At 40.7% G+C, this 19,150-nt stretch overlaps 3 protein-coding genes across 6 annotated transcripts in view; 1 reads left to right on the top strand and 2 right to left on the bottom strand.

Annotated features, from left to right (window-relative positions):
• Positions 1 to 1,456, bottom strand: part of LOC123510363 (G-protein coupled receptor GRL101-like) — an 80,147-nt gene extending 78,691 nt beyond the window's left edge. Inside the window, exon 1 of the mRNA XM_045265457.1 lies at positions 1,393 to 1,456. Within this exon, the coding sequence (XP_045121392.1) occupies positions 1,393 to 1,456 (64 nt within the window). The remainder of the gene's footprint in view (positions 1 to 1,392) is intronic.
• Positions 1,457 to 6,939: 5,483 nt separating this feature from the next.
• Positions 6,940 to 10,227, top strand: LOC123510067 (uncharacterized protein C1orf50 homolog). The gene is made up of 4 exons (XM_045264851.1): positions 6,940 to 7,096; positions 7,791 to 7,903; positions 8,211 to 8,429; positions 9,507 to 10,227. The coding sequence occupies exons 1-4, from the start codon at positions 7,060 to 7,062 to the stop codon at positions 9,675 to 9,677; spliced, it is 540 nt and encodes a 179-aa protein (XP_045120786.1). The 5' UTR covers positions 6,940 to 7,059; the 3' UTR covers positions 9,678 to 10,227.
• LOC123510065 (histidine--tRNA ligase, cytoplasmic-like) lies at positions 9,929 to 19,150 on the bottom strand. 4 transcript variants are annotated; one of them, XM_045264847.1, is made up of 11 exons: positions 18,873 to 19,150; positions 17,640 to 17,855; positions 15,810 to 15,884; positions 14,368 to 14,517; positions 14,032 to 14,106; positions 13,686 to 13,881; positions 13,223 to 13,356; positions 12,739 to 12,996; positions 12,166 to 12,480; positions 11,763 to 11,912; positions 9,929 to 11,482 (listed from the first exon to the last, which is right to left on the bottom strand). In XM_045264847.1, the coding sequence occupies exons 1-11, from the start codon at positions 18,879 to 18,881 to the stop codon at positions 11,324 to 11,326; spliced, it is 1,737 nt and encodes a 578-aa protein (XP_045120782.1). In that variant the 5' UTR covers positions 18,882 to 19,150; the 3' UTR covers positions 9,929 to 11,323. The 4 variants fall into 4 exon arrangements, with proteins under 4 accessions (XP_045120782.1, XP_045120783.1, XP_045120784.1 ...); XM_045264848.1 differs by lacking the exon at positions 17,640 to 17,855 and adding an exon at positions 17,002 to 17,252 and having other exon boundaries at positions 18,873 to 19,146; XM_045264849.1 differs by lacking the exon at positions 17,640 to 17,855 and having other exon boundaries at positions 18,873 to 19,137.

Genomic DNA, 19,150 nt, shown 5'->3' on the forward strand with positions numbered 1-19,150 from the left:
CTCTTGGACTGACTGGTAAACTGAAGGCACTGCAAAAACAAGGTCAACCAGAGATCATCAGTGAACAACAGCAGGCAGGAGGCGAGGATCAAAGTAACCTGCGAGGGACTGGTACCAAACATAAGCAATTGAGGCGGAAATGGGTGTTACAAAGCAATTAGTACACAGGTTTCGTTCCTTCTCTCTCTCTCTCTCTCTCTCTCTCTCTCTCTCTCTCTCTCTCTCTCTCTCTGTGTGTGTGTGTGTGTGTGTGTGTGTGTGTGTAGTCAGTCATCATATAAGCTTTTCCCAATCCTCAAATGTCGCTATAATTTGCTGATGATTCTTTTCAACAAACTTTCATCCTGTTGGCTCTGCACATACTAGCGAACGAATTAACAATATTTTTACCTTCCCACCATGGTAGATTTTTGCATAACTGGATCGGTGGATGCTGTTTTCAATGCATCTCATTCAGCTGACCTTTAGAAGTGAGAGTAACATGAAATTGATGGAACAGAATTAACTACCATATTTTTCACTTCTCTCTCTCCTACTCCTCTTCCTCTCCTCTTTCTCCTCCTCCTCCTCCTCCTCCCCAAACTTCACTTCTCCATCACTGTTGCATCCATTTATATTCCGATTCTCCACCTCCTCTTCCTCCTCCCTCCTCCATCTCCTCCCTACCCACCTCTTGTCTCACTGTTCCTCCTTCACTCATTTGATTCTGTACAAGTTGAAACAGACGGTTTAAAGTTACGATTAAGTTTAACACATTCACTCTAACGAGGCGAGAGAGAGAGAGAGAGAGAGAGAGAGAGAGAGAGAGAGAGAGAGAGAGAGAGAGAGAGAGAGAGAGAGAGAGAGAGAGAGAGAGAGAGAGAGAGAGAGAGAGAGAGAGAGATGACCATGTTACTTAACTCACTTTGCGAAACGCTCTCGCCTTCCCGTCTCCAATATAACGAGGGAAGAGAGAAGGAGGAAGAGGAGGAGGAAGAGGAGGAGGAGGAGGAGGAGGAGGAGGAGGAGGAGGAGGAGGAGGAGGAGGAGGAGGAGGAGGAGGAGGAGGAGGAGGAGGAGGAAAGAGAACAATTACAAAGAGGAGGAGGACGAGGAGGAAGAGGACGAGGACGAGGAGGCCGACAAGGAGGAGAAGAAGAAGGACTAACAGATGAAGGACAAGGAAAATGAAGAGGAGGAGGAGAAGAGCTAAAGGGAGAAGGCTACGGAAGACGAGGAGAAACGTGAGGAGGAGGAGGAGGAAGAGGAGGAGGAGGAGGAGGAGGAGGATGGGAAGGAAAAGAAGAAGAAAAAAGAAAGACGAGAAGAAAAAAAAAAAAAATGAAAAACCTCTAACCTGAATAATGCTTAAGAGAAAGTGCCCAAATTCGCTCCAACATTCATTACACTCACCCAGATAAAAAGTAACCATGAGGCGAAGGAGTAACGTGAGTCGGGCAACGTGCACAGGCCTCATCGCTACTCCCTCAGCCACCTCCACGCTTCAACACCACAGCCTCTGAACCATCTTGCTGCCTGGGAGGAGGGAGAGAAGGAAGGAGGGTGGTGGCTGGTTTGAAGTGGCTTGCTCTTCAGAAGGTCACATATTTGGAAGTTATAATATTAATTGTTTTCTTTCACTTTTTTTGTAGTTTTATTGCGATGGTCTACAGAAGGTCACATATTTGAACTTATATTGTTTTTTCTTTCACTTTTCTGTAGTTTCTTTGGTGTAAAGGTCTTCAGAAGGTCACATATTTGGAAGTTGTATAGTTAGTTTTCTTCCACTTCCTTTTTTGTTTAGTTTAATGTGGTGTGATATAAAGAAAGCCACATTTCTGGAACTTTAATGTCAATAGTTGGTTCTCAGTTCTTGGTTCTTGTTCTTCCACTTTCTTTCGTGTAGTTTGATGAGGTGTGATATAAAAAAGTCACAGTTTTGGAACTTTTAATGTCACTGGTTGGTACTGAGTTCTTTTTCGTCCTTCAATGAATCTGCGACACTATGTTACACCAATTCTTTTTTTCTCTTTTCTCTCTCTCTCTCTCTACCTGCTCACCGATGACATCTCGGGGTTCAAGGGATATAATTAGAAGTAATGTTTGTAATTAAGCTGCTCTGTTTCCTTAGTTTTATTTCCAATTAGGTTCACTTGTGCACAGCGTCATTTGACCCAGTTGTTGTGGCGCCATTCACGTAATTAGTAATATGCATATCATCATTCCATTGCCTTTCATATCAAGAGCTTAAGTGACAACCACCTGCAGGGGATTTACAGGTCATGTCTTTCTGTTTTGCGTTCAACACATTAAACTTCAAAACGGCGTCATGTCTTTTCAGCTTTTCACCACTACATAATTCAAGCGGTCAACCACCTTTCATAATTCGTTTTATCACGTGATTAATTATACAATTATGCTTTTCAGAATCATCCAGGCCATGCACTGATGAATAAATCCGAGTTGATCTTTTCGCCGTCTCTTTTTTTCTTTTTCTTTTTCCAACTTGGTTCACTTCACTATCATTTTCCCTTGAGTGTCACTGTCTGCACTGGCCGCCACCAACGCACGGCACTGGGAGGCCACAGTCACCTGCCGAGGACTCAAGACCACCACTTGGACGCCTTTACAAAGCTTCCAGTTGTTTCCTTTATGGTGTTTGATTCCTTTGCATATTAAGATTTCCTGCTGTAGTAGTAGTAGTAGTAGTAGTAGTAGTAGTAGTAGTAATTCCTTTTATTTCGATTACACTCACTACACTGATTCTCTTCACTTTTTATTCACAACACATAAATATAGTTTTCCTCTCCAGTGTGTGTGTGTGTGTGTGTGTGTGTGTGTGTGTGTGTGTGTGTGTGTGTGTGTGTGTGTGTGTGTGTGTGTGTGTGTGTGTGTGTGTGTGTGTGTGTGTGTGTGTGTTTACTCCACAACCTACACATAACATGATATGAGATGATGTAAAAGTTCACAGTATCAGGCAAGTTGCTCACGGCTTCTCTCCGCCTAATGAGCTGTATGAAGGTGTAACAATGCCTCACTACCCACGCGCCAGTAAACACACACACACACACACACACACATCTATCGGTCATCTATCTATGTGTCTGTCTATCTATGTATTTATCTGTCTATTCGTCTACATGTTTCTTTTATTTTCATTATGTCTGCTCAGTATTTTTTTCTTTTTTTCATCAATTAACTTTTTAGCAAGATATGAAGACCAAAAGATCCTTCAAACTCTCTCTCCACAGCTTTAATCATTGCCTTCTTTGTCACCAGCGAACTCAACGGACAGCATTATATAAGGTATTAATATGGGAATCAAAAGCAGTAATCCAATGCATGTAAGAAAAATTAACTTCATCAAATACTATGACGCAACATCCATTACAATTTCCATTTTCTTTTCAGTATCATCTTTTACTTTATTATCATCATGTGTGTATATTTCAGCGATCCACTTATCATACTGCCTCATCTCCTTTCTTTATCAAGCATTCTCTTCACCTTCCTCCTGTCACCTCATCCCTATCTTTCTTCAGCCTCTTTTTCATCTTTCCATTCCTCCCAATTTACCAAACCTTTCCTCACTTTTTTTGTCACAGCATTCGACAATTAGTATCATCATTATTAGCACCATCAGTCATCATTATTGGCACTGTCATTGTTATCATATTTGCACTCATTCATCATCGTCGCTTCCCGCACCTTCTCGTCACATCCCGTCACTAGCCACATCAAAACTTTCCACTCAACACACTACTTCCCAGGACCACACTCAGGAGACACGGAAATATATGATAAGTAGGTAAAAAGAGTCTTGAGTGTGAGGATACAAGATCGCAGGACTATGTGTAAAACCTTCAGCGGACCGGCACACCCTCCCCTGCCCAGTGCTACAGTGCGACTGGCAGATTTCCCCCGTGACTCAGCTGTGTGAATCCTTACCTGCCACACTCCCCGCTTACATTTTCGTCCCGCAGGCCAATATATCGTGATACATTTTCCTGTGAGCCGTGATGGAGTGCGGTGCGTTGGAGTGTGTGTGTGTGTGTGTGTGTGTAATGCTAGGCGAGTCAACAAAGATGAGAGTTTGTTCATATCTCCACAGCTTCCCTCTCACTTTACTTCTTGCTTTTTCATCTTTTTCTTTCTTCCACAGACTGATGTTTAAACTTATTCTGCAGCCTTTCTCAGGTTCATATGGGTTAGCTGTTTCAATATTTACTTCTCCTTCTCCACTACAAGTTTGATTCATGTTTTTTTTTTTTTTTTTTTTGTAGTGTTTACTCTTGCCTTGTCAACGAAGAGAGAGAGAGAGAGAGAGAGAGAGAGAGAGAGAGAGAGAGAGAGAGAGAGAGAGAGAGAGAGAGAGAGAGAGAGAGAGAGAGAGAGAGAGAGAGAGAGAGAGGGGGGGGGTTCCACTGAGGCACCAGCTTCTTTTTATAAAATGGCCTGAGGAGTGTATGTACTTATACGCATAATCACAATATTCATATTTCAATTTTATCTCGATTTCCTTTATCTACAGTTTCTATTCGTCAGATTCTAATAGTATGATTATTTTATGTGCATTCTGAATTTTTATAGTTTACATTTATATATAGGTACTAAATAATCACTTTCTTTTTCCTTCTATTTCATTCATTTACTTTTTTTTATAGTTTGCATAACTTCTGTACACTTCTGCCGCCACACAGTCCAGGCACACAGTATCTGAGTGATGGGAGTCCACGGCCATGACACACAACAGGGAGATCCAGACTGGTATGATATTTAACTCTCTAATACAGAAAATTAATTAAAACAAATAGAAAAAAAAAGTCCATTACCTAATACAGAGGCAATAATTACTGTTAGAATTTTAAGTAATTACCGACAAAATACTTGTACATTATGCAAATTAATCTGCTTGATGACGGGAAATTTAGAATGGATTCACTTCATTAACACCAAAATCTGAAAATGCATGAAAGAATATAGACTCACTGATGACGCATGCAGCCCAGGGAACACTCAGACTCAAACCAAGCTTCACTGGGTAACAAACTACTGAATGCTAACTCCACCACGCCATTTTTTTTTTTTTTTTTTGGCCATCAGCCTGTCTTGGGTATTAAGCCATTTATTTATTTTATTATTTTTAAGACTTTTATTTCTTTAAAATTAGGCCTTTTATTTTATTTTATTTTTTTTACATATATAGTTTTTTATTGGTTTTATTTATTTATTTATTTTAATTTATGTAGTTATTTTAATTTTAACGTTTTTTTGTTTATTTGTTTTAATATATTAACATTAAATATCCACTCACATTCTCATGCACGCTTCATTCACACAGGGATCCTATACCTATCTCAAAACTATTGTCCTTTGTCAGGGCATGGGGAAGGGAGGGATAACTCACAAGCACACAGGGTGGCTACGAAGCATCACTACGTATTGCATATATACATGAAGGGAAAACATTCACATTAGATCACGCAAAATTGGAATCATACACACTTTCATACTTTTATTTACATACATATATATTTTCAAATATTTACAGAGTGAAGAATAAATAACATAATATATACACATAAATCACAACTCTCTGATTAAATTGGTCTCAGTTAGATAAATCATCAGTCTATCGACCACATCCGGATGTTCGTCACCCAGAAGGGTGGTCTGAGTTAGCGGGAGGCCGCGACCCTGGCAATAAGCCGCCAAGGGCCGCCTTTCCTCACGATAACGCACACAGTGAAGCAGAATGTGCTCGACAGATAGGATGATATTACATGTGGAACACTGTGGGAGGGTGCAGCCCATCCTGAGGCGTGCGAGGACCACCTCCTCTCGCCTTGTAGGGCGATTGGAGGAGGCCCACTCGCCCTGGGTGGGTTCGGTGGTGTGGAGGTGGAGGTTGTCCCAGTGACTCTGCCACAGGAGTTTTGCTGATAATTTAACAACTGAGAGACATGACTGCAGATCCCGATGGAGGTTCCACGCTCCCTCGAGCTCTGCAGCAAACCGAGCTAGCATGTCAGCCTGTTCATTCCCGCGTATACTGGAATGTCCAGGCACTCAAACCAGTGAGAAGGCCGTTGCTCTCCCTATATATACACCTCCACCAGACAGACTCGTATTAAGTTATCTGGAAATCTTCAGGCTGGTATATATGTAACTTTTTGGCTGCATAGGCAAACATTTGAAGAACTGAACAATTAAAGTGTTGTGATGTGTGTTGAGATTCTGTTCGTGGCGCAAGGGTTAACTGTAGCAATACGAATATACATAACAACATAACTGAAAACTATGGCAAGAAAAAAAGTAGAAAAAAAAAAACGTTACCAAGACTTGAGCCCAAGACCTAAGACAATTAATAAAAAAAGAAATAGAGACGAACATAAATGAAGTCATAATATATATGTTGCTAGACCAAAGGAGAAAAATATCTAATCTACCCTAAAAAAAAAAAAAAAAAAAAAAATACAGTACGTACGGGGCAAGCGATTGAGATATGACGGTACGGTAGAGGTGAGGATTGTTGGTAAATGCTCCACTATAAAACTTTGATGCTTCTCCGCACCTTACGTCACGAAAATATAAACGCATCAACGACGAAACCTTCAAAGTAGAGATTGTTAAGGAGAAATTAAACCATGAAACATGAAGTAAGGAGGCAAACACACCACAAAACACTGGACTGAAGAGATTATTCAAAGAGGAGATTGAAAAATACATGTATAACTCTCTCTCTCTCTCTCTCTCTCTCAGCTGATAAGAACAGGTATATATAACATTATTCATTATTCAACCCACTAAATCGAGTAGGTGCAATTCCTGATGTGCTTTCCCACCTACTTCTCCAAATCTATCCTAGTTACTAAAATACTGCATGTAAGAAGTGATAAAGTGATGTAGCCTTTCAATGTTGGTCAGTTTAGGGAGCGTACGAGAGGTTGGAGCGGCGCCGCGTCAGCTGTTCGTGTTACATCACAACAATAACAAAAGGGTGAGGTGGCGGCGACTCGGCCTCACTCCCCCGCCCGCTGCCAGTGATCGTGGTGAGCTGCTCGTCTCTCCTCACACAAGATGTCACTCGCCACCCTACAGGACGCCAAGCCAACGGGTGAGTACTGTAGGCACCAATCATGTTATGTAGTAATGTACAGAGAAGTTATAAGGCACGGATGCTGTGGAATTCCTGCCACGGAGAGTGTAAAGTATTCATTAGATATGGTCGCCTCCCCGTATCATGTAAACGTGTGAGTTACGTAACGCCGCACTTACAAAAGCGTATCGTTATCGGCAGTGTTGTAGTGCGGAACAAGCAGCGAAGGTACAGTACGTACAATAAATTTATTAAAATTACCATAGTTCAGGGTTGAAATCAAGGGATGCGTTGTAGCGAAAATATACCTATTATTACCAAAAAAGGTATTTTGGTAATATGAGATGCAAACTATTTGAGAAGGCACACTGGTTGACATCTTGAATACTTCATAGGAGGTTATTATATGAAATATTCTAATTATCTTGTAGTGCAGGAGAGGATAGGAATATTTACTGCCTGAGGGAGGCACCAAGTGAGTAATTGAAACTGCTAATTACTTCAGTAAGTGGTAAGATTCTTGTTCAAATCACTGGTCAGTAGTGATGGTGTGTAGATGCAAACAAAGCCACATAATAAGTTACCTAATGGCACCTTCTGTCCATAGCATACTGCACTATAGTCTTGCAATGCACTGGAGCTCTGCCCGGGAAGATGTAGCCGAACAGTCTTAGTGACGTTAGTAACATGAATGTTTTGTAAACCTTTCCAGTGCAGTTGGTGGAAGCAGAGAGTGCCCCGGGTGGCCACCAGCTGGTGAACCCGTACCGCACCAACAAAGTAGACAAAATGGACCTGGTGGCCATGGCAGAGGAGATACAGAAGGTACGTACAGGATCACACGGCCTTGTAGCCACACAGTGTAAAAAGTGTGATAGCCTTTTGACAACCAAAGAAATGTTTCATCCTGATACTTTTATATGTTCACTTCTGTGTTTACAATACCCAAGAAGATCCTGTTATCACATGAAATTAATGACAGAGTTACTGGGAGCTAGTGAATCATTACACAAACCTTGAATCATGCTAATAGTCTTAAGTGCCTTTGTTTCACAAGGGTCAAGTCAAGAGTCAGGCATCACGACATCAAGCTCCACAAAATAAATAATGCTAAACCCACTCCTCACCTCAGGCTGACTCCTTCGTGCACGCCAACGTCAGCAACAAGCTGCAGATGATTGCTGAGCAGGTGCGGTTCCTCCAGGAGCAGGCGAGGAAGGTGCTGAAGGAGGCAAAGGACAACGCTGACTTGCACCACGTGGCATGCAACATGGTCAAGAAGCCCGGCTCCCTCTACCACTTGTACTGCCGGCCCTCTGGCCAGCGATACTTCTCTATGCTCAGTCCTGAGGTTGGTTGACTTGTGGAATTTTATTGATTTCAGTCTGAAAAGACAAGTGAAGTAAAGAAAATAAAAGAAAACCATCATAAATCAAAGACATTTGCATAAAATGGCCACATTTCCAGTCCACTGGCCTGTTCTCCAATGCCACTCCCTTATATCTTCCTGCCTGCCCAGGCAACTGCTTTTGAGGCTGGCAGTATAGGTCCTGCATATGTCCTTTCTTCCAAGAAGTACTTGTTCATGTTATAGATAACTGCCTTAGACTGACTGTGAAGGTGGCCATATAGTGAGCTTGAAGTAAGAGAACAGTCCTTGACGAGACCACATGTGAGGACTCTTCTTTTTTACAGAAGCATTCAAGGGTCCAAAAACTGACCTTGTGTACTGGACCAATCTGCTTTCTGTATCTTTGTCAACCTGAACAATGGACATAAAAACTTAGATTTATTTGTACTTGACAACTTGATGTTGATGCTATTTTATCCCAAACAGCATATCTTTGTGCTTGTCTGTCAGTCTGCCTCGTTTTTGTAGTATGAGAGATTTGAGGATAAAACCAATGTCTCAGCAAGACACAAAAATCAGTACTTTTAATAGTCTAATTTAGAAAAGACCAATAAGACAAACTGAAGCTAAATATGCACTTCTCTCACTACTTGGCTGAACATGAGCTTGTGCATTACAGAGCTGCCACCACTGCCACCATGATTACTGTTACTTCTGATCCCATTACTATTACACCATTGCTACTGTTACTTCTAATCCCACTACTACACTACCAATGCTACTCTTATATCTAATCCCACTACTACAGCATTACTTTCTGTATCCACCACATTTTCTGCAGCTTTACACAATATACAAGTGCTTTGTGTGTTGTGTGCAACATTTATCACTCAACTGCCATGGCAGAAGACCATAAGCTGCGGTAATTTTTTATTATTACTGGCTGAACAGTTTTTGACATAAGTAGTTGACCATTATAGTTAATAGTATGCTTTCATTGAAGAAGCTTAAAGTTTCAGTTGTAAAGGACATAGTTTCTAATATCAATTTTCTCATTAGATATTTTCTCTCCCACAGGAATGGGGAGCCTCCTGTCCACATGAGTACCTGGGAACATACCGATTGGAAGCCGATCGCTCCTGGACGCCTGCAGACAAGTTGGAAGAGAAGACCATTGACCAGCAGATGATCAACAAAATACTGACTTGCTCCAACACCTTATCCATAACCATGGATGAAAAGCAATGAGAAACACTCAATGCCTTAATGAGGTATGAGTGCTGTTCAGTGTGTGTGAGGCTGTGCTGAGCCAAGGCTGTGCTCACTTTGGCTAATGACAGCAGTCACCTCACCCCAATGACTCTAAGGCCTTAAACTTAAATAAGGAAGGCCTCCACTTACAACAAACTTGTCCATACACAATTATTATATTTATTATCAATATGGTTGATGTATTTATTTGATACAAATGGGAAAAATATTAAAAAAAATGTAACATGCTCACTGGAGAAACCTTTATTGAAAAAAGGTGACCTTGGCAGTCTGCTGGTGAGCATCAGTAGAAGTGATGCAAAGCAGACTGATGCAGTGTTGCTCTCTGCAGGCTGGTGAATGTTGCTCTTCCTCCATAAGAGAGAATAATGGAAAAGGTTCTGACCACATTGTGTATAACACAATAAAGAAACTGCCAACTGCAGTCAATGAAATACCTCCCACATACAGTTGTAGAATAATTGTGATGCCATGTACCTCGTTACTACAAACACAGTTTGCAAACTTAATACAGTATAAATAATAATTACATAATCATTTACCTTGTGGTGTGTGTTAGAAGGGGGAAAGATATTTTCCATCCCATCCAACACACTTGTGTAAGGTGAACCAGACCTTATAGCGATGACAACGGAATATAAAAGAGCTTTGGTAATCTTGCGTCATCTTATCACATATTGACCACGCACTTCATCCAGGCATTCACAAACCATGTAAACACTTTAAAAAGTATTTGCAGATAAATGCAAGAAAACCCAGGAAGGTGGAAAGAGAGGTTGCAGCAGTAACCATGTTACAATTTAGAGTAATTTTCCAGACTTTGCCCTCACACTCCTGCATTTTGTTCACTGCTGCATCTGATGATACTTTACTACAATTGTGTTAACTACAACTGTGTTAAAAAATCTGCAAGACATAAATAAAACAAAGGTGATCTCAGATATTTCCCCAAACATTGTATATATTACAACCAGTACCCAACCATCACCATTCCTATTTGGTGTTCAACTCAATCTACTGGTGAAACATGGGAAAGAGGGATGTTCTGTTAAGTGTGTTGGAAGTGTGGCAAGAGATGAGGAAGCTGAGAAGTGCTGCTCCTGATGGATCTGTACAGGTGATGGTCTGACAGTGTGATGGGACTTGACTGTATAGGAATCTCTTTTACAGTCAGTATCAAACTGCAGTGAATCTTAAAAAAACTAAGTTCATTAATAAATAATCAAATGATCATCATCATTGTTTCTGGTGCTGACATGTCCATCAGTCCTGCACTGCACCACAGCTGTCCAGGCAGACACACAGCTCCTAAGGAAACTTTAACAATGAGCCCTAACTTTATGGAGTCTGTTTTCTGTTGTGTTGGTTTTCCTTATGATCACATGACATCTTAGTAAAATTAAAATTTAAAATTAAACTATTGTGCATCACTGTTTGGCTTGGTAAGCTGCCATCAATCAGCATACTAGCATAATTGTTTCAGAAAATTTTAAAGCAAACAAGGGGATTATAAAAATTTAGAATCAAGAACCCAACCAACATCAGACTCCTAGCTGGCAAGTCCCTCCTCCCCACATCCCGTAGTGTGTTGGAAAGGCAACACTAGAACACCTGGTGGACGCTCAGAGGCAAGCCAGCTTCTGCCGCACTGTCTCAGCAAGCTCCTCCCTCTTGATGGTGGTCTCCTCCCTGGTGACAGTGTCGCGAATCTTCACCACACCAGCCTCCACCTCAGACTCTCCAATCAGCACCACCAGTGGGATCTTGTTGTCCTCAGCATACTGTGGTGGATGATTCAAATTTGTGTTTATCCACATCAGTGCCATTACAACCAAAGGTATTATAACAAGGAGACTCATGAAAAATGAGGATGTGACAAACAAATGTATCTGGAGAACATACTATACTGAACCATTCCAAAGACTAATACATATATATAATATGTGTTAAATTAAGGAAAATTTGTTTGTCATTTGTCACAGTTACCACTAAACCACAACAAACTATGAAATCAATAGTCAGGTAAGAATCAAGACTGCTACAGGTGCCACAGTGCCTCACCTGCAGCTGGTTGAGGATCTTAGCATTATTCTTGTAGCTGCCCTCTGCCTTGATGCCAGCCTGGTGCAACAGACCCAGCAGCTTCAGCCTCTCGTGCACCATTCCTTTGCAAGCTGTGACCACAAACACCTCCGTCTGGGTCGCTCTCACCTGACAAACAAGCAAAGCAGGATGTTACACAGTGCTGCTCAGTGATGTCTTCTTCACTTCCTTGACTATTAATCTGCTTTGCTGCAAGTTCTTAGGTATGAAAATGTATTATACTTAATAACATGATGGGATAAATATGAGAAATTCTAGCATCAATGATTACTCAGGCTTTAAGAATACATAACAAGATGCAATATTCAGCCCTTCTGCCTTACTCTTACTTAACCACAAAGATTCAAGGGAGGAGCTTCACCTTGTTATTCTCGGCACGCATCTTGTGTTCATAGATGGTGAAGAGCCTCTCAATACCAAAGCTCAATCCAACACAGGGAACAGTCTTCTTCTTTGGATCAAACATGCCCACCAGCCCATCATAGCGGCCCCCCCCTGCCACACTGCCCACTGGTCCTTCCTCTCCAATGTTCTGTCCCGCTGTAAGCACTGCCTCGTAAATGACACCAGTGTAGTAATCAAGGCCCCGGGCAAGACCCATATCAAACACCAGGTGGTCTGCACATCCCAGGCTTTTGCAGTACTGGAACAGCAACTTTAGATCTGCAAAGCCAGCCTGGAAGGAAGAACAGACTCAGATTGCTGTACTATTACTCATACTGTTATGAAGTAGTGACTACCTTGGGAATCTAATGTTATGAAATTAAGCATCTACAATGTACATACAAGATAATTTTCATTTTTAGTCTAAGATATTTCTTTAATTAAAAAATTTAATATAAACAGCTGAAATAGAATAATGGAATGCTAAAAGGAGCAGAATAAACCTCAACCATGAGATACAAGAGTGACAGCCTCACCTCCTGTCACTTACCTGGGCTGATGGAGAACTCTTCAACAGTTCATCATTGGCCAGTGTCTCCAGGAGTTCTTCTTTGCCAGAAAACTTGACATAATTCCCGATCTTATCTGCCACTTCCTCATCAAGTCCCTTCTCATCCACCATCTCCTTCCTCACTTCCTCCCATGGTGATTTGTCTAGCTTGTCCACGGCGGAGCAGATGGGACGGAACTTATCACTAGGGACACCACAGGACCCAAACACGCCATCCAGAATCTTTCTGTGGTTAATCTGAGGGAAGAAAGAAACACTTCAAGCATTAGCAAGATGGCCTTTGTAAAACCAATGATCTGGTCAAGGCTCAGATATTACGAACAACCGTTTATAGATGACATTAATCAATTACTAGTAACAAAATGGAACAGGCCTAAACCTTTAAAGGAAGATTATAAAAATATGACTAAAATGACACTGACATACAAGTCTTTCATCACTGTACTCTCTGCCTCTCTGTTACCTTGATGGTGAACTCTCCCAGTCCCAGCTTGGAAAGCACCTGGTCCACCAGCTGGACACACTCAGCATCAGGAATCATGGGGTCAAACTGGCCGGCAATGTCAAAGTCACACTGGTAGAACTCTCGGTAGCGGCCTGTAGTGTGGGGCATTGTGAGTCATTGCTGCTGTCAAACTTTCTTATGAAGGTCATCTACTTTCATACAAGCATTTCATCAATATAATTTTTTCTGAAGACTTCAACCTCAAACAGTTTCTGCTTTGAGGCATCTGGAGTTTCTTTGCTAACCTGTAATAAGCTTTATTATCTCAAGGACTGCTACCTATGCATCATCAATATAGCTATGTAGAACTCCTACATCTGAAGCACTCATCCTGTATCTTGCTTTCTAACCTGTATTACCTATATCTTATCTGAAAAGCTCTATACCCCTACCCAGCCCAGCCTCCAAGCCTGCCCCATACCTCTGGTCATGGCGGGGGAATCCCTGCGGTAAACACGCGCTACATGATAACGTTTGATGTTGTCAATTTTGTTCATGGCCACATATCGTGCAAACGGCACTGTGAGGTCGTAGCGCAAGGAGAGGATCTCACCACCCTGGTCTTCAAGGTCATAGATCAGCTTCGAGTCTTCACCATATTTTCCTGTCAGCACATCCTGCCACAGAGAAAGTTACACTCTTTTAAGCATCTCACTATTTCAATGGAATGCTTTATTGTTTATCTTGTTTGAACCATTAATATGTAAAAAGGTTTCAACAATAGAGGTATTTGTCACAGGAATTCTGGCACACTCTGCTTTACAAACCTTCAGCTCAAACACTGGTGTCTCAATTTGAACCGCTCCGTGCATGTGGAAGACTGAGTAGATCACACTGAACACCTGGAACACACCGGGCGGGAAATCAACAATAAATGGTAATTATGTTATTAGAGTTACGAGAGAGAGAGAGAGAGAGAGAGAGAGAGAGAGAGAGAGAGAGAGAGAGAGAGAGAGAGAGAGAGAGAGAGAGAGAGAGAGAGAGAGAGAATGTAAATCTTCAGTAGATGACAAGTTTCTACTAAGTTTAAGACTCAAATCAGCAAATAAGATCAGTGGGCAAAGTCTTCATGAATCCTGGTATAATCTGTGGCTTCTAGTTACCTCCCGCCTGTAGGCCATCTCCATGGGGCCATAGTCCCTTGTTCCCTTGGCGGTCTTGAGGACAAACTTGCCTGACTTTCCCTTCCCTTTGGACTGGCCGCCAGCCTTTTCATTTTGTGACCCTTTGGAATGGTTGCCAGCCTTGTCATTCTGAGAGGGACAGAGAATCAAATATATCAACATTAGATGGAAAAAATACCTTCATTGCATCATATTCAAAGTTCCAAGACAACAAAGAATGTTAGGTCAATTAATTCACACTGCACCAAACCATATCAAATACTAAGGGATAACAGGATGCATGAAGATGGATACAAAGAAGTCCGTTTCAATTTCATAGTTGTTGTCTATGAAGTTGCCATTAAATTCTCCACTTCACTTGCATCAACTTGTGCATTTTGTAAGTATATGATTCCAGTAGATGAAGAACTCTGATTTAAATGGTTTCATCTATCAATAAAGTTTAGTTCCTCTTAGTATCAAATGCAGAGGTGTTATCTTAATGCCTGTGACACTAGATGGCCCTGGTGTTTTGACACCTTCAATCATAATCAGTCAACTTCTTAATACCTTTCCTTGCACACATTCCTTGGTTCTCAGAGCACCAACATTTCCTTTCCTATCTTTCAAACAATCTATTCTCTGGGATTAGTTTGTCTCCCTCCTGCATGTGTAACTCAATTACTGTTTAGAGTGACTCATTGCTGTGCTGCCTCAGATACACTCATACATGCTGAACCATCAACATGAACCTGGTGCTTGACACAGTAATCCAAGCTGACAAGAAATAAGACATGACAAAAAAGGATAATAAAGGAGTTAAGATGAGATAATGCAAGGAATTGCTCAGGGACTATCACAGCCAGACATGATATAATATACTCATTAAAAACTTGCTTATTCCACCAACTATTGCATCACACTATCAGCTAACATCATGTTTTGGAGGTGTATCACAATTTCCTGTTTTATATGTTTAATTTTCTCTTGAGTAAGTGGGATAACACACACTAAGAAAACAGAAGAAAAAGAGAGATGGTGATACCATGAAACAGTAAAAAAAAATGTATATACATAAATAGATAATACTAAAAACCCAAATAAATAATAGATCAGTGGAAAGCATTTTCAGAGTATTAAGTGGGAAGTGCACAGAAAATAAACTTAATTTATAGAAATAATGATCCCTGTTTTAATGAATTTGAAAGTACCACCAAATGTGGTGTCCCACACATTACAAATCAGAATCTGAATCAGAATTAGAACTCTATCCTATGAAAATACATATGGGTAAACACTACAAAAACAAAATTAAATAATACAATATATATATATATATATATATATATATATATATATATATATATATATATATATATATATATATATATATATATATATATATGAAGTGGTGTTGCTATCCAAGGTGTATGATGACTCACCACAGGACTCTTGTTAGACGCTGCTGCATCCGTGTTCAACTGTTTATTAACGAGGTCAGACAGTTGGTTGTCCATCTGTGAGGAAAGAACAAAAGACAACATTCATTACCATTGTGGAAACTTGGACTTTGCCTACTTCATATTCTCACCCTGTTTCCTTCTGATCTCCGTTATCAAGAGTTTGTACCTGATAATGCCTATCTTGCATGATAAGAGCATGAGTTATCACTTCAGCACATTGAATTCAGAAATAAAATATAGCAAGGGTGCACATTCTGATAACTGATTTCAATACAATTTACTTTACAATCATAACTTTTAATACTGCATGATATATACATACAACTAACTGATACATTGAAATTCAAGACACATACACAAATATGAAAAATGCTCTACTGAATAGTAAACTAATACAATAAAGTCACTACATAGCTAATGCTAATAAACAATTAATTTATAAAATGTGTACATTCTTGCACAGGAAGCATCCAGTCATTACTGGATGTACACGTATACGTGGCATCAACATGCAACACTCAACAAGTGAAAATAAAAATGTGCAGCAACATCTGTCAGTGCTTATCACTGAGGCAACATCTCAAATCAGATAGGAATGATACCATCAAGTATTCAACACATTATCATAAAATTGTTTTTGAAATGGAAAGTTATGAATAGCTATGCTATGGTAATGAACAACATAAAGATACCACATAAAAAAAACATAACAATAAGAAAATAAGCAAGCAGAGTAAGGTGGTGTTCTAATCATTGCAGGAAGAATAATCAGTAAATAAAATCCATCCTGCAGTTCTCATGTCATATCATTTCAGACACTCTTGGCAAAGTCAAGACATTAATAAAAACCACAGCCAACTGATATAACAATGGCAATGACTCAGTTCCTCCCTGGCACATTTCTATTTTGCACAAAATTCATTTATTGAAAATTTCAGTCCCATACAAGTCATTCTTGGAACATCTATAATTATGTCTAAAAGAATGTCCAGGGAACAAGTCCTAAAACTAAATTATTATAAGTTCATGACACTTGTTTTGAACCAGAATATTACAAAATAATTTGATAGTGTAACATGACACTTGACAGAGATCAACTGACTAAAACTACAGTTAGAAGAAAACAAAGAGGCATCACAGAGCATTCCAAGGAGGTAGAGCCTGGGCCTACCTTACATGCCAAGCCTCTTGTGCCAGGGAGAACTGAGGGCTGGGTCGCACACACAGCCAGGTGCGAGTCTTTTCCAACCATCACCATCGCTCGGCTAATACACGCTAGGCACCGCCTTGCAGGGCCAAAGAGTGCCATGCTGTGTTCCCTTCAGCCCCGCAGAGTTATTCTAACTGTCCACCTTTAGCTATAGTGCCATGATCTGATTGTCATTTTTTGAGGGGGTGATGAATGCTTACACTCCAACTCAACTGTGAAGAGAAAGGAAACACTGCAGTAAGAATCTGTCACACTGCAAAGTGTTTTGAAGTTTGAAACTGATCTGTTCTACCAAGAGATGATGATGGAAGTGGGCAAGTCCTAAAGGCTTCTGATGACTGGTAGTGACATAAGATGAAAAAAAAAAAAAAAAAGTTCCCCCAGCAAGTGAATATGGCTCCAAAGCACCTTAAATAAGACTTTTCATGCTACCACTAAACAGAAGCAGCAGCAACAATCAAACCAGTTTTGGTTCAAGTACATAAGATTCCACAACAACGTAATGGCATGCCAGTGATTGTGCACAGCAAAGCAAACCCCTGGAACTGCAGGATGGTAGTGGAGAAACACTGGGGAGGGAAACACAAAGGTGAGCACACCTTGCAAGATTCTGTGTGTGGGGGAAATGCCTGCATCTCACTGCGAGTAAAAGATTCCATGTGAGCCGCCCACCTCCGCAAGTTGGGAAATGTGTTCGAACGGTCACTTGGAACACACACTGCGTTCAGAACCGCTCGGTCAGCCTGGGTGGGCAGGTGTCCCCCTATGTAACTGTACTCTGAGAGGTGAGTGTCCACCAGCTCTAGAGGAGGCCCCTGTCATTAGATGGACATCCAGTCATTATTCAAAGCTTACAGTCTAAGATACATGCTTACAAAGAAAATTTAATTTTCTAGGTATTTTCATGAAAGAATGGCATAGCAATATACGAAAACATTCTAACTAATTCCTATGTTAATAAAACCAGTGACAAAAAAAATATGAAACAATAACATAAACCTTTGACCTTTAATTTCTCTAAGAGATAATGTAACAACTTAAATACAAAGACCTTAAAATTGAGATGATCAATATAAGTATCTAATAAAAGGCTGTGGAAACCGCAACACGTGGGCAAGGTTCACCATATATCTCAATGCTTTATACACATCTTAATAATGACTCTCCTACCAAGGCTGGGTGAAATCAAACATGAAAATCTATTCAGTGATATTACACAATTCAGTACAACAGTAATTGACAAAATACGTAAACATTTAAGTATCAATACATAAGTAAATAAATTAAATAATTTACAGAGAGCAACAATACTGCAAGTTTCATTCTTCTGCTCTGAAATTAAATGCACAACATCAGCTGTTCTGATAACATAGTGAGAGGTTGGATGTAGCTATTGCGTGTAGATATTAGTTTCCGAGCCAAAAAACCTGAAATTTGTCTTGAAGCGACGCAGACACATGAACAATTACCTTCCGGGTGAAGGAAAACTTTCCTTTGCTTCCGCCGGCTGTGTTCTTACATTATGACAGTGAAGCAAACGTTGAAGCACCATACCAACACAACCACCAGCAGTCCTTCATAATACGCCCCTGTGTGGCCGCTGGGGTGCACGGGACTTAAAGCTCCCCTACCAGATCATTCCCTGTCACACCAGACCACGGGGGAGTGGGTGACTCAGGTGATGCAACTCTAAACTTCCCATCGGCCCATATTGACTCAGTTTTCATCATCTGTGTAGAGTTCAGCGTCTGTGTGCCGGCTGTAGTGACGCGGTGCACTCAGCAGGCGTTAGTTAGGGGCACGGTAAGCCAGTATGGGAAGTAGATACATACCTTTTCCATGATATATGTGAGGCACGCGGACTTTGTTTACCTCCTCGTCCTCGGCACCTCTCTGTCCCGACTCCCGACTCCTGAGGTGATCTTGAGCTTACCTCGCGCTGCACCTCACGGGGTTTCTCTTGTCAAACCTTCACACAGGCAAGGCTGGTGGTGCATTATCATAAGAGTAACTTTTGAATTTCTTATATTGAATTGTTCGTGTATTAGTGTTCACTTTTCATTTTAGATATATATTGGTTTATGTATTTTTCTGTGTGCAGTGCGACACA

Source organism: Portunus trituberculatus, chromosome 28, assembly GCF_017591435.1.
Source record: "Portunus trituberculatus isolate SZX2019 chromosome 28, ASM1759143v1, whole genome shotgun sequence".
NCBI classification, from domain to species: Eukaryota; Metazoa; Arthropoda; class Malacostraca; order Decapoda; family Portunidae; genus Portunus; species Portunus trituberculatus.

Coding starts and splice junctions, on each gene's coding strand:
- LOC123510065 (XM_045264847.1), bottom strand. Junction 13,882..14,031: donor CACCAGTGTTTGAGCTGAAG/GTTTGTAAAGCA, acceptor TCTCTGTGGCAG/GATGTGCTGACAGGAAAATA. Junction 11,483..11,762: donor AGATCCTCAACCAGCTGCAG/GTGAGGCACTGT, acceptor CATCCACCACAG/TATGCTGAGGACAACAAGAT.
- LOC123510067 (XM_045264851.1), top strand. CDS start 7,060: ATGTCACTCGCCACCCTACAGGACGCCAAGCCAACGG. Junction 7,904..8,210: donor TGGCAGAGGAGATACAGAAG/GTACGTACAGGA, acceptor TCCTCACCTCAG/GCTGACTCCTTCGTGCACGC. Junction 8,430..9,506: donor TCTCTATGCTCAGTCCTGAG/GTTGGTTGACTT, acceptor TCTCTCCCACAG/GAATGGGGAGCCTCCTGTCC.